The following is a 15166-nucleotide window of genomic DNA, read 5'->3' on the forward strand; positions in this document are numbered from 1 at the left end:
TTGTGAGACATGAGCTGAAGCCAAAGCTAGAGTTAGAGGGGGTGGTGGCAGTATATATAGGTGTTTAAATTTCTATCAGGTGAAGCCAATATCTGGATGTTCTGTAATTCCACTTATAGTCTATTCCTCCACCTTTTTTGGTTGTTATTAAAATTTACCTTTTTGTGTGCCTAGTTATTTTTAAGTTTTTCTATGTATAGTAGATGAAAGATTATAGATATGATTTGACACTGGATTAATTTCTGCTTTTGGAACACAGATTAGCAGCCAATTACCTTCAGCCAACAGGAATTGAAGTAATTTGAACCTGGCCTTTCATTCCCTTTGAAAATTGGTCTACTTCCAGTTCACACTTTTTCCTAGGAGAGAGCTTTTTGGGGTCTCAGTTGGGTGCCTGGGGCATTTACCAGTAAGGCATCAGCTTGGTGGATCTTGGGCTCCAGTGTTTGTTCTCAGCCACACGAGTCTGATGACAGGTCTGCTCAGCTTCTCAGCCACTCAGTCACCACTTGCATGATGGAAAATGCCTTCAGCAGAAATGTGGTGCCAGAGAGGGTGCCAAGTGTTATGCTCACCTCTCTGGGCTTTCTTTGTGTCTGGGCTCTTGGCCCTGCAAACACTCACTAGTATGGTAGTTCTCTGGTGCCTTCAACTACATTAAAAAATATTTTAGGCAGTGTTTTCACTTATTCTCACTGGCAGGATTCATCAGAGACAAGCCATTCTTCCATAGCTAGAGAAAAACCTTTTAGAAATGTTTTGTGCCCCTATGACCACTGTACACCCCCTCCCCCACCACACTGCCCTGCCTCTCCTCCCCAACAACACATCTCGTGCTGGACTTTTTATACTGTTTTATAATCAGATACATCAAAGTATTATTTTTTTAGTCAACTCTTATTTATTGACATTTATAAATAAGCTTTACTGATTGATTTCATCATTACTGTTTCTTGCATCCACTACCTTCTTCTGCTTTTCTATTATTAGTCTTGTTTGGTACCTTTTAGTAGCTTTTTCTTTTTTTTTTTTCCGATAAGGGTCTCAAGTGGTAAAGTTTTGGTCATTTTGTGTCTGAAAATATCTTTATTTCATTGACTATGATTGTTAATTTGATCATAGATCATTCATAGATTGATAATTGATCTTTGATTATTGGTTAATAATTTAAAGAATTCTAGATGAAAAGTTACTATTCCTCGTCACTTTAAAGGTATGATTTTGTTTTCTTGAATCCAGTGTTTTCTGTGAGAAATTTGATGCCAATGCTTTGTAGGTAATCTTATTTGTTTCTTTCTGAACTTTTAAGATTTTTCTTTATCTTGGTGGTTGTAACTTTTTAAAAATGTCTGCTCAGAACTTGATAAAAATTTTTTGAACCAAGTATACCTGTCTTTCTCAAGGTCTAGGAAATTCTCAGCAATTACATCATCAAATATCGGCTACTCATTATTTACTCTAGGTCTCTGACTTGAACTCCATCCATATGTGATGTGTGTTGGCATTTCTGGATCAGTTCTGCATGAACTCAACTTCTTTTTCATCTTTCTTTTTCTCTTTTTGCTGCATCAGTCCTGCAGCAATACCTCCTTCTTGCCTCTGCTTGCACATGCACTGTGGTACCCTTTCTCCTCTTTAGTTAGATTCTGGAGCGCTAGTAAACATCATGTGTAAACACTATGTATTTCTGTGTGTTTGTGTTTTTGCTGTTGTGCTTTCAGAAAACCTTTTTGAAAGTATTTGCTTAAGGATATTATTATTGAAAGTGTAAGAATCCCAGTTATGTGCCATGTTGCAAACAAACCCAGCCTGTCCCAGTCCCTGCTCTCATGGAAATTAAAATCAGATATATCAGATAGGAAAAAGAAGTTACACAAACAAACAAGCCCACCTACACATTTGAGAACTCATTCACAGGCATGGAATCCTCTGGAAGGATGACTCCAGGGAGACTGGTTGAAGATCTGTTGAGCCCCCATGTATGCCAAACCTAAATGAAATGTTATCACATGTTAGAATTTTTGGAATTTTCATGTGCCATAGTTTGTTGTGATTGATATGTGATTGTCTGCCTACATTAGTGAAATAGATTCATCACATTTGGAAAGGTGCGGGAAGCACTACTCGGTGTATGCAGATACATGACCACAGTTCTCTCTGTCCAGACCAGGTACACTGTGGCCAAAGACAGTGTTGTCCAGTTCTTCTTCTACCAGCCGATCAGTCATCAGTGGAGACAAACTGACTTCTTTCCCTGCACTGTAACATGCGGAGGAGGTGAGGCACAGACTTCATTTGTGAATGCCAGGGCTCAGAGTTAGAAATGACACACTTGTGTTTTTTGAAGCTGACTTCAAAATTGGTGTTTGTGTAATACATGGCATCCTACTCAGCAGCTGGAATGCAGTGGTATTATCTTTATTCTTGAAGACAGATGAAAACAGGATTTGGAAAACACTTTTTACTTATAGCAAAAAGCAGGAAACATATTTACATTAATTCTTGAGTATCTTGTTTTGATTATCCTTAAAACATGTATTATTTTTAATTATCCATGGAAAACCTGAAAAACAGAGAGACCAGGTTGCTTGCCCTGTCTGATCGAGTCAATGGATGCATTGGTTCTAACATTTAGATTTTCACCCTATCCTCCCTCAGGTACCAAAACAGAACTTACCAAAGACAGAAGGGGTAGCTGCTAAGTGGTGAGGGGGAGAGCCTGCTCACTGCTCACTTAGTTCAGAGATTTCACAGGCAGCTGAGGAAGGCTCTGGGCCAGTTAACCCAGGGCTCTGCACATGTGCTACACATATTTGCAGGCTCATGTGGGGGATCATCATCTGTTTAATATGGAGGAAGTGTCTGCCTGGAGGAAATGAGGAGGCGACCAGAGCCTCCATTGAGATAAGTCTCTTTTAATGAACTGAATTTTTAAATTGAAGGTAAATGGTTCAACACTAGTGCCACCCCAGGAACCACAGTTACTAGAATTGCTCGAGGGACTCAATGCTGATACTTCCTCTCAAAGCACCGGGCAACAGTGCTGAGCATTTACGTGTATCAAACCATGAGCTAGGGCACTCATCTTCACATTTGTTCTTCCAAACAAACCTGTGAAAGATCTCTTTTCATGCCTATTTTTTTTTAAGATTTTATTTATTTATCTAATAGAGACACACACAGAGAGGCAGAGACATAGGCAGAGGGAGAAGCAGGCTCCCTGCAGGGAGCCCAATGTGGGACTCGATCCCGGAACTCCAGGATCATGACCTGAGCCAAAGGCAGACAGACATCTGCTCAACCACTGAGCCACCAGGTCCCCCCACCGCCGCCACCGCCCGCCCCATGCCTGTTTTATGTGTGAACAAACAGAAACATAGAAAAGCTAAAGAATGAGCTTCTGTTTGCTCAGCTAGTGGACAGCATGGCTAGGATCTAGCTCCAGGTCCGTCTGCTGCCAGAGCCCCATGCTCTAACTGATTTTCCTCTTATATCTCCCCCAACCACCTACCACACTTGGGAGCAGATCAGAGTACGCAGGCTCAGGTATGGTTGTGTTTGAAGGACTAGAATAAATCCTCCTCCTTCAGCCCAGCCTAAGTCAGCCTGGCCCCAAACCACTGCTTCCCTGCAGGGCTACAGAATATCAGCTTATACAGAGAGCCACAAACTGAGTGCAGCTTCTGCCTTTTCTCCCTTAAACCACAGGCTTATCATGGAGGGTTCCTCAGCCAGCATCAGGTTCTTCTGAATGTGTACATCAGACCGCTCTCTTCTGGGATTTAGGCTCCTAGTGAAAGCAGGAGGCAGGTGCTTTGTGGGACCACTGAGTAGCCCAGACCACAGAAGGAGCTGGTGTTGCTGGGAATGGAAGAGAAACAGTCTGGGGGTTGCATGGGGCTCTAGAAACAAGGTAAAAAGTTAACCTTCCAAGTGAGTTCTTCTTGGGCCAGGCGTGGGCAGTAGATTCCTAGATTATGATCTGATAGCAGTGATTCTCAAAGTGGGCTCCCTGGGCCAGGAACATCACCACCTCATGGGAACTTGTTGGAGATTCAGATTCTTGGCCCCTACCCTGGACCTGCTGAATCAGAAACTCTGGGACTGGGGTCCATCAATCCTGTGCAACAGTCCCTTCAAGAGATTATGGTGCAGTTTCAAGCTTAAGAACCACTGTTCCCTATGGGACACTTGGGTGGCTCAGTGGGTTAAACATCTGCTTTCAGCTCAGGTTGTGATCTCAGGGTCCTGGGATTGAGTCTCGCGTCAGGCTCTCTGCTCAGTGGGGAGCCTGCTTCTCCCTCTCCCTCTCCCTCTGCCTGCTGCACTCCTTGCTTGTGCACATTCTCTGTCAAATAAATTCATTCATTCATTCTTAAAAAAAAAAAAAGAACCACTGCTCTCTAAAGCAATGGCTTTGGATATCGGCTGTAGCCATATTAACCTCACTGCTTTTGCGTATCTGTGTTACCCCTGTACTATAACTTACGTTTTTTTTTTTTCTTTCAATGGACCTTTTAAAAATTTACATAAACATAGGCACCAAAAAGGATCTAATATGATCACCTCAGAGTGTAAAACTGTGATCTGTTGCCATAAATAGAACACAATCGCAAAAATAAATACGACGGAAACAAAATGCTGGAGATCGTCTTTAAGTCCCTGCCAGAACCTCACGTTCTCTCAGGCCATTCTTGTTTCCCCCTGAACGTGAAATCTGGTTTTGTTGAACATGCTGAATATTGTTCTCAGGCAGAAGCTCCTTCAGAGCTTTGAGCCAGTGACCTTGCAACAGTGACCCCAAGGAAATTCTTACAACACATTTAGTCTTGTTGAAAGCTGATTGAGGTGAAACAGTGTTTGGAATTGAGACCATGATCTGCATCAGTTCCATGAGTCTTTCCAGACCTGGGCCTCAGGCTCATTCTGGCCAAACTTGTTCTCCAAAAATTGTGTGACAACATTTACATCAAGAGGCAGTGTGGCCATGGAGCTTAAGTTCAGGGACCTGGACTCACTCCTTGGCTTTGCCACTACTTTGCTCTGAGATATCTTTGAACATCAATCTGATCATCCATAAACAGGATGATCCCCCCTTCTCTGCAGCATCATTGGGAGACAAAATGAGAGGACATATGTCAAGGAGCCCAGTACAGTGCCTGGCAATTAGTGAGTGCTCGGGAAATACCTGTTATGTCAGAGTCTAGACAAGCCTGAATCTTGTTAACAATGTCTCTGCATGATCTACAGAGTTCTGGCCGTCCCCACTCCTGGCATTTTCTGGTGATGAATTATGAGATACATACATGACTCAGTGCTGATAGTGAAAAGCTCTCTGGCGAAGTGGGACATATCTATAGATCCCTCCTTGTACACTTGATATCCAGAAGCAGAATCCTACCACCTCAGAGTCATGTGGGTCATGGCTCCAGGGAACACAGAATCTCTCATGGCCCCCAAAACAAAAGCAAAGAGCTGGTGGGGCTTTTTTTATTCTTACTCAGCAGGAAAACAAACATCTCTTTCTTTTTAATTTATTTGCTAACTCTAACAGCCAGTTATTCAGAGAGATGTTCCTGTTCAGACACAGAAGATAAAAGAGAAGCTTTCCACTTTCTGGGAGGGACATTTGTAATGGGATTTGGCTTAGTTCCATTGATTAAATCCTTGGAAGGAAAACAAATATGTCTCATACATGGGGACCAAAGGAAAGACACACTCAGCCCTGCTAGAATCATGGATGGGAGCACCTAGCAGTGAGTCTGCCCACCAAGCAGAAGCAGAGTGGTAGTTGTAAGAACAGAGGCAGACTTTAGGCTGCTTTTGGGGGTTCCCCTTGCAGCCTGCCATTTTGTGCACACTAGCAGAATCTCAGTACATTTGTTCATAATATAGGATAGGAAGCCAATCTGCCTTATTTCCTTCTCTTTAAGTTATCTCTGTACTGCCATAAAATTACAGAGGAAAATTGTCTCTCCTAAAATGATAAACACCTGTATGCTTTTTGTCTCCTAGAAGTATATTTCCATTTAGAAGAAAGATTTTTCTTTAATTCAAGGAGCTATAATCTCATTCTATTCTTGTGTTGGAGGAAATAAAAACACACACATAAAACCCACAAGGAGAGAATTACCAGAATTTAATTATATCAGTAATCAAGTGTACATGATATATGAAAAGGCCATTTCTGAGTGGTCAGATAATCAGGGGACTTAGTTCCCTGCTTCCTAAGATACTTGGATGGACTTTCCTGGTCTCATCTGTAATCATCTACGTGGGACTCTTAAGATTAGCCTGGAGAGAGTTCTGGGATCACTGCTACCATCTGATATTGTAGACTCTCTGGCAGATATTGGCACCCGAGTAACATTTTATTGACTCCATTTGGATTTTCGTTCTTGCGGTTTCAACCTTGCTTTTTATAATGCATACCAGTCTGTCCTTCTGCACTCAGCTTACATCCAAGCCATGGCCTGCAGAAAGCTGTCTAGTGGTTTATAAAATCAGATTCCTCTCGACAATCAAGCCCTTAAATGTATTTTTAGACCTTTAGACCAATTGGCTGTGGCTGAGAGCTTAGCTTTGGGCATTTTTTTTTTTCCCTGAAGAGCTCATTCTGGTTTTGAAAAATTGCCTTTTTTTTTTTTTTAACTTAGCATGACACTTATGTAGTGACAGGAAACCTGGAATCAGATATTTCAGGAAATAGAAGCTTCATTTTGTGAGTTTTTAAAGTTTATAGCACTCATCCATTTGGAATGTTCACTTTCCTTAGAGATGACAATTTGAATTTAATAGAATCGGAAGTGAGTCTTGATCCCTTCTCCTCTGAAGCCTTTGGAGGCAGGGGGCGGTATAGGAGATGGATTTGGGTTCTCCCTATAATGCTTACTTCCCTAGTTAGAGAAGTTTGTTGGCATCAGAGATGCCCCCACATCCCCCAGGACAGCAAAAGAGTGAAACGTGGTATACGCCAGTAACAGGATATTAAGCAGTGGGAGGAAGCACCTACCAGGCACATGGGTAGCTCTCGACAATGTTATGTTGAGTGAGAAAAGTAGAAAATAGAATAAGATTTAAAATACTTATTTAGTTAAAACAGATACTCTCAAACAACATTACATAAGGCAGATGTATATTTAAGAACATATAAACAATGAACAGATATCTCTGGGAGAGGCGGGTGGTGACAGGCAAAGAGGGGAAGTCATGGGGACGGTCAGGAGACAGGCCAACGAACGGACCTCTGCCCCAAGGTTCAGGTATTCTATAAAGGAGTCTGTTGTAACTTTCTCGTTGAAAGTGCTTAGACTACTGTAATCAGTTCCAGTAATCATTCCCAATCTTGGCCACACATTTTAGTTATCTTAGAAGAACCTAAAAATGGTTCAAAACAAAACAAAATAAAACACGATTTTCTAGACCAAGCCACAACGTTTCCGGCTTCATTGGACCATGAAGGGACTCAGGCAGTGATGTGTGCTAGAATTTCCCAGGGGTTCCATTGTGTAGCCAGGGATGAGAACCATTGAGTTAAATTTCTTGAGGGGAAAAAAAACTGTGTGGCAAGTGATCACTGCCACGTGAAAAGGACACCATTCAGTATTCAGAACTGCCTTTTCTTTTTTCGTTAGGTTATCAGCTCAATTCAGCTGAATGTGTGGATATCCGCTTGAAGAGGGTGGTTCCTGACCATTACTGCCATTACTACCCTGAAAACGTAAAACCAAAACCCAAGCTGAAGGAGTGCAGCATGGACCCTTGCCCATCAAGGTTTGCATAATTACCTGTGGGTTTTGCTCTAAAAAGAAATAAATCAACTGTGGCTGAGACTGATCAGTCTTTGCAGTGACCTTTGCACCATGTGACGTTGAACACATGCCAGTGGCCCTATCTGTGTTTGTAACCTTGCTCAGCAGGGACTAGGCTCACCAGCTCACTGGTCTGGGGCTCTCCCGTCTGGTCGTGTGTGTGCGCTTGGATACTTGCCCCTTTGTCACGAACCCCTTTGAGTATCTCCTGCATACACAATAGGAAAGATCTCTTCGTCCAAGTATGAGGTCCTGTCCATCTGCTAGTCATAAATATCTTGAACTCATCATTTTCACTTTTAAACTGGGTCACCCATTACCACGTTTTGACTTTTGAAGTGTTCACATTAAATTCGGTATAAATGATGCATTGTGCAAGGAAGTAAAAAGTTTTAATGCCAAAGCAGAAAAGCTATGCATAAACTATCCCTGTTGCATAATTTAGTACCTGCTGACTTGGATTGCCTGGGGAAGTTTCCTGGCTTTACTACAGTATCTTAAAATAACAGCACAATATCAAGTCCCAGAATCCCCCCGACATCTGCCAGCTGGCTGCGGCAGAAGTGTGCAAGTGGAAAAGGAAGCATTCTCAGTGGATTTCATTTCCTATCACTGAACTGCCCATTTCCTGTAATCCCAGGTGAACATAATTATTAATAGAGACCTTTTCAAAGGACAAATTCTATGAAATAAAGTTTTTCTGAATATTCTTACTAATATGATAGTGTGTTAATATCATTAATATATTATATCCAAAAAATATTTTAGATGATAAAAAATAGATTTATCTAAATTAAGAAACACTCTTTCCTTCCACTAGTTTCTGTATTTTCATATAACTGGGGATGGCATGTGCTGGAAATGTTCCCAAAAATCAAAAAGTTGGTGGCTGAGCTTTTAGGAAGAGTTCCCAACACTTTGCATAAATAGTTTTCAATCTGAAAGAGCTCTGTCTTTTGGGATGTCAAGTCTATATTGGTCAAACTAATAAATATGTTAATTGATTGAGAAATGACATTGTCCCAATTATTTCATTTGTAGTGATGGGTTTAAAGAGATCATGCCCTATGACCACTTCCAGCCTCTCCCTCGGTGAGTTACGTGTTTGCTTTTTTTCATTCTGCAGTTAGCTCTAAGTAGTTTGCAAGGAATTGTGAAAGATCTGTGGCAGTAGTCTGAAACGTAAGAGGGATAGATATTAGATCCTTTACAGAGAGCTAAGGGAAAGCAGACTTCCACTCCATAATAAGGAAGATCTGTCTAAGAATTAGGGGGTCACCTGGGTGACTCAGTGGTTGAGCATCTGCCTTTGGCTCAGGTGGTGATCCCAGGATCCTGGGATCGAGTCCTGCATTGGGCTCCCTGCAAGGAGCCTGCTTCTCCCTCTGCCTGTGTCTCTGCCTCTCTCTGTGTGTCTCTCATGAATAAATAAATAAAGTCTTTACAAAAAAGAATTAGGTGGAATATGCTCCCTCAAACAGCGACATTTCCCATTACTGGAGGTGTTAATACAGCTTGGGTAACTGGCTAGTACAGAGGGAGCTCAGGCATTGCAGTTGGTCAGGAAATGTGAATTCCCTTTTACACCCAGGTGACTAGTTTCTGACCTTCAGTTTCTGTTATTCTCTAGTAGTATTATCTGTATTTATAATGGAGAGACAGTTTAAAGAATCCTTTCATACCCTCCATTTTAACCAATGTGATTCTCAGAATGGCCCTGGGAAGGGGCACAAGGGCAGGTATAGTATTCCCTCAGGATCAGAGGAGTGAAGTACCCGTTACTGTGGACTGTGTGTGGCACTCAAGATAGAAGTCTCATGACTCCAAGCCCTGTGTGCTTTCAGCTGAACCACACCTGGCATCCATCACCTTTGTAAGCTTGAAACAAAAAGCAAATGACAAATAATGTATTTTTATTTGTTTGCTTTTGAGCTGGGAACATAATCCTTGGACTGCGTGCTCGGTGTCCTGTGGAGGTGGGATTCAGAGGCGGAGCTTCGTGTGTGTGGAGGAGTCCATGCATGGAGAGATACTCCAGGTGGAAGAATGGAAGTGTATGTATGCTCCCAAACCCAAGGTCATGCAGACCTGCAACCTGTTTGACTGCCCCAAGTGGATCGCCATGGAGTGGTCTCAGGTAAGATTTGAGGACAGGACACTTTTAATTAAACCTCAGACTTTAATCAAGGTGTTGTTGATCCTTTTTTCACATACCCCCTAAAAGATGTTTGCAAAATTATATACCCCTTCACATATATTTAGGTTGATATCTAAAAGTTTTTAAAAATATTTTATTTATTCATTTATTTGAGGGGGGAGGAGCAGAGGGAGAGGAACAAGCAGACTCCTCACCCAGCACGGAGTCCATTGTGGGGCTTGTCCCAGGACCCTGAGATCATAACCTAAGCCAAAACCAAGAGTTGGTTGCTTAACTGCTGATCCACCCAGGTGCCCTGACATTTAAAATTTTTGTGTAAGTTTAAATAATAAGTATCAAAAGACTGTCATTTCTAACATGTTGTGAATGCTGGCATTTTAAAAATAAAAGTGTTATGGCTAAAAAATGTGTCCAGCAGAATGTAAATGCCATGTTAATTTCTACCCTTGCCATCTTTCCCTTAAAAAAAAAACACATGGAGAAGTTCTTCTTGAACAATTTGGATAGTTTACATTTTTTCCCCCTTGAACTCACATTTTCAGTCTACTCTCCCCATAGAAATTTATCTTAATATAAAGTACCTTTATGCTTTATAGTCTTTTTTATTTGTTAAACTCTTACTTTTCTCCAAGAAAATATGTATGGTGATGGAAATTAATTAATTTTATTTGAAATAAATTTATTTTATTTTCCTGTGGCCATTAGGCTTTACGTATTAGAAATAATAAATAGATTTCAAATTTTGGTAAACAGTTTTGTCAATCTTTCTAGAAAATGAGGGGGCCTTGAAAAAATAGTCCATTGCCAGAATGAGAGATGGGTTCAGCAGTAATTTTATTCTTAATTTTTAACTGCAGATTTCTTGTTTTGTTTTGTTTTGTTTTGTTTTGTTTTGTTTTGTTTTGTATGTACACACCAGGAAACCTTGTTCACATAAATAAGTAGCCTGAGGTGGGAGGATTTTATTATAGTAAGATTTTCAGTTATTGAATTCCTGAGTGATGTACCAAAAACCACATTATGATCCTATCATCAGAAATCAAGATTTTTAACTCTATAACCTGCAGAACTTGTTTTCAGCTCTTACAAGTCTCATCTACATGTTTTGTGTTGGCTTTAGAGCTTTTATAGCACTCCTGCCAACACACCCGTATCAATATCATGACTTTATCGTCACTCATAGTTTCAAAACAAAAGGTTGTTAACCAAATCATCTCATTTACCTTTCTTGGCTTTTGATACTTTTCATTTCTTTACAAAAATTAAATACATTCTCAGTAATAAGAATCTGCTATCATTACAGATATATTCAGCTCCAAAGAGGGGTTCTGGAAACATAAATACTGACAGCATTGTTGGAATAAATGTCCAGCTTCCTGAAGAGGAGGAATAGGAGGAGGCAATACTCCTTTGGATTGACCACTTCTGCTATAGTTATACCTTATAATCATACCATTTTCTTTATCTTTGGGCAGAATTTTTGTTTCTTTCTTGGCCAGTATGCAACAGCCTCTCAGTGTCATATATATTTCAAGTAGATAAATCTTGAGGTTGGGGAGTCAGTTTCCCAGAAATAGGGTCTAATGTCAAACCTCACTCAGTTGATTAGAATATTTGTTCAGTGGTCATAAGAGTGGGGTGATTGATCAGAATTTGATTTTTTAATTAATAGTTTAAAAAAGCTTTTCTTTTCCATTCTCACAACTTACTTTGGATAATGTCATAAAAATTTTTAATCAAATTTGAGAAAACTTCTATCAGGTTTCTCTCATATTTGAGCAGAAAGATTTCAGGGCATTTCAGATTTTCTTATGCTGTGGCCTCATCTAAAATACCTTTCAAATGGAGAATTGGAAGGATGCCTTGCAAAAGAGGGGCCCTGAAACATAAGAATCACTGAAAATCAGCTTCTAGCCCCTTCTTTACATGTTTGTCTGACAGGCTTTTTTGCTTAATATTCATGTAAATGAGTGGCTCTTCTTGGCATGAGTCATTAACACCTTTGTGGGTCTGTTCACGAGCAAGACTTTCACTGGCCTCTCATTTCTTCGTTCAAGTGCACAGTGACTTGCGGCCGAGGGTTACGTTACCGTGTTGTTCTGTGTATCAATCACCGTGGGCAGCATGTTGGCGGATGCAACCCACAACTGAAGTTACACATTAAAGAGGAATGTATCATTCCCATCCCATGTTATAAACCAAAAGGTAAGTTTGTGGTATGGAAAACAAATGTGTTTTCCAATATTGTAGCATTTACATTCAACTTAGTTTCTTAAAAAATGGTTTCACCTGTAAATGGCAATAGACCCGTCCACCTAAGTAAAGAAGCTGGACCGATGTGTTTAAGTGATCTGGGGGGATGCAGGGTGAAAGTGAGCTGGTATTGACTCAGTACATAGAGAGGGGCTCCTATCTGTCTGGGCTTACACTAATGTGTCTTGGTGTGACAAGAATTACAATAATTTGGTGTAATCCCTGCTTTGAAGAAAAAGAAGCAGGGTGAATGGGAAGAGAAAAAGGTTGGTGTAGAAATGGAGAAGAAGAATAAAGAGGAAGAGGAGGAGGAAATTTCCCCTAGGGTTCTCAGTCTTTGTTCTCACAGTATTTTATACATCCTCTTCGTCATGTGTCCTGTTGCCTACTATGGAATGAATGAAGATTTTCAGCTCCCAATCTAGACCTATAGATACTTCTAGAGTTTCTTTTGTTGTTCCTATTTGTTCCACATGAATTAGCAGAAATGGGTAGCATCCAGGGGCAGGAAGCCTTGGTATCATCTCTCAGATATATGTTCCTCTCTATACAGGATTATTTCCGAATATTTTTGTGAGGTCATCTTTCCAACCCTTATGACAAGTATTTCCTTTCTGAAAATAAGAGAGGGATTATTCCCACCTGTTAGTGCCAAGAAGTCTTCCTTAACATCTTAGAAAGAATAGTAAAATTCTCCTTCATTATTTCAGGGTTCATTGTCCATACAAATAGCCTCATAATCAACCATTGGGCAAATATTGATTTACTGTGTCTGCTTTCCAGAAAAATCATTGGCTGCCATGGAAAGGACAAATCCTGGTTATATAACTTCATCAGGGAAGTCTTGCCTCCTTCCTTATACAGTTGATGGTGCTGTCATAGCCACGTTCTTAGTGTCTGTGATTTCTCTGCAGCAGTCCAAAATTATTTCCTTTCTTCTCTCATAACTACTATTTCTTCATATCTTAGGGAGACTTCATGGACAGAAGGGAGCATGCATCTTGCTCCTGCATGATGGTTGTAATTGGTAATGAGTGCCCTCAGGAACTACAACAATCAAATTTTAAGTAAACCAAAGCACAGATTCTCCTCCTCCCAACTTTCTAAACAGCTATGTTATTTGATTTTCTCTAGTGATTTCTTTACTCAAGGGCAACTAGAATTTGTGGCAAAAGAAAGCAAGCTGATAGGCTTGAAGTAAGAGCTTTAATATGTAAATAACAGAGATTGGTGTTAGTTTGCAAAAGGCATTTTTTTTTAATAAAAAGGCATTTTTATGTTCACTTGGAGAACAAGCTCAACTGTGCTGTGGGATCATCTGGTTGTATTTGGATAATGTGTTAATTAAAAAAATATATATGACAGAAATGCCTTGTTCACTCCAGAAGCTGCTTCATGTCCTGTGCTAAAAGACTCAGCTTGCATTCGCAAAGCATGACTGCTTTATTGATGAAACATTCAGCAAACAATGATCATGTATCCAACTCCCTTAAGCTTGTTGTTTATGTTCCTTTTTTCTTAGAAAAAAGTCCAGTGGAAGCTAAATTACCTTGGCTGAAACAAGCACAAGAAGTAGAAGAGACCAGAATAGCAACAGAAGAACCAACGTGAGTCCAGGGCCATTTATGGGAGTAATCAGGGCATAGCCAGTTAACATGATATATGTAAGTTTTGTACTCACTGGAGTACAATGATACATTTCAAATCCAAATGACCTGAATTTTCAGACTCTAGAGAGCTTGAGCTGGCTAGAATTCTTCTTTATTTCGCAATTCAGCAGTCCCACTTTGGCAGTATTGGTGAGAAGCACATAAAAGAACAGTGTTTGTTAACTCAAAGCAGACCCAGTGGTCTGTTACAATTAAGAGATTGAGGATAATTCCTCAATCTCGATTAACACTTATGATTTGACCAAGGACCATGACAATATTATACAAATAAATCAATCGTTCCATGGTTAAGACAAGGCCATTCTCTGTAAAATCAGTTCAGTTGAAATGTATCAGGGTGGCCTGAGGAATTATAAGGAGAAATCCCAGAGCTGCTACGGTATGGAGCAGTGGAAAGAATATGGCTCTGCGCATCTCAGAGTCTAGAACCACCACTTTTAACAATGTGACCTTAGACAAATCTTTAATTTTTCTGTGTCTCATCCTGTAAACGAGCAAGTGGGATTTGATTTCTCCACGGTCCATTGCAACTCAAAAATCCAGTGATGTCCATCCATGTGTGATTTGGCAAATCTGGAGTGTAATGGTGTCAGTGGAAATTGAGAATCAAGAGCAAAGCAAATCAAAGAAACTTCTGGATACAGAGAGATCTAAAGATCTAAAGAGAGCACGGAATCAAAGGTGCTCTGAGATGTTTCATCCAGGAGTCTAGAAGAACAATAGCACCAATGATAGATTCAAGTAATTGGACAGGACAGATGATTCCCTGTCAGACACATTAAGTCTGTGGTGCTGATAGGCTATTTACCAAGAGGGCATTCACAGAGTGTTGTAGGAGGAAGGATCTCAAAGGCAATATGGCCATTTTCCGCTCGGAGCAGGCATTTCTTCTTCAAAACCTTCAGTGACATTCAGAGCTCCCTGCGAGGAGAGACCGCTCATTTTTCTGTTGAACAACCTGACTTATATGCAGGACTTTTCTCTGGTTGAGCTAAATACACCTCCTTCAAATTTTTGCTTTCTAAAACAGAAAAACAAAACAGAAAACAACCCACATCTATGCCCCATCCTCTGTGACAGGTTTTCACAAATTTGAAGAAAACTGGATCCCAAGAGTGTGGTCTTTCCCAAGCTCATCACTCTTTGCCTTTTCTAGTGGTTTTCATGTGTTGTTTTTAGGTCTCTTACCAACCTCATTGCTGTTTTCAGAAGACGCTCATTTGTCAACGTCCCTTCCAACTGGGGTCCCTCCCAGTGAACCCCAGGGGAATGTG

The 15166-nt window shown here is 40.6% G+C and overlaps 1 protein-coding gene across 2 annotated transcripts in view; it reads left to right on the forward strand.

Annotated features, from left to right (window-relative positions):
* ADAMTSL3 (ADAMTS like 3) overlaps positions 1-15166 on the forward strand; it is a 337319-nt gene that overhangs the window by 194321 nt on the left and 127832 nt on the right. For both annotated transcript variants that reach the window (XM_038532980.1, XM_038532981.1), the window contains exons 10-15: positions 2166-2277; positions 7635-7773; positions 8853-8903; positions 9744-9948; positions 12027-12174; positions 13745-13829. In XM_038532980.1, coding sequence (XP_038388908.1) covers positions 2166-2277; positions 7635-7773; positions 8853-8903; positions 9744-9948; positions 12027-12174; positions 13745-13829 — 740 coding nt within the window. The remainder of the gene's footprint in view (positions 1-2165; positions 2278-7634; positions 7774-8852; positions 8904-9743; positions 9949-12026; positions 12175-13744; positions 13830-15166) is intronic.

The sequence above is a fragment of the Canis lupus genome, chromosome 3 (assembly GCF_011100685.1).
Source record: "Canis lupus familiaris isolate Mischka breed German Shepherd chromosome 3, alternate assembly UU_Cfam_GSD_1.0, whole genome shotgun sequence".
In the NCBI taxonomy this organism is placed as follows: domain Eukaryota; kingdom Metazoa; phylum Chordata; class Mammalia; order Carnivora; family Canidae; genus Canis; species Canis lupus.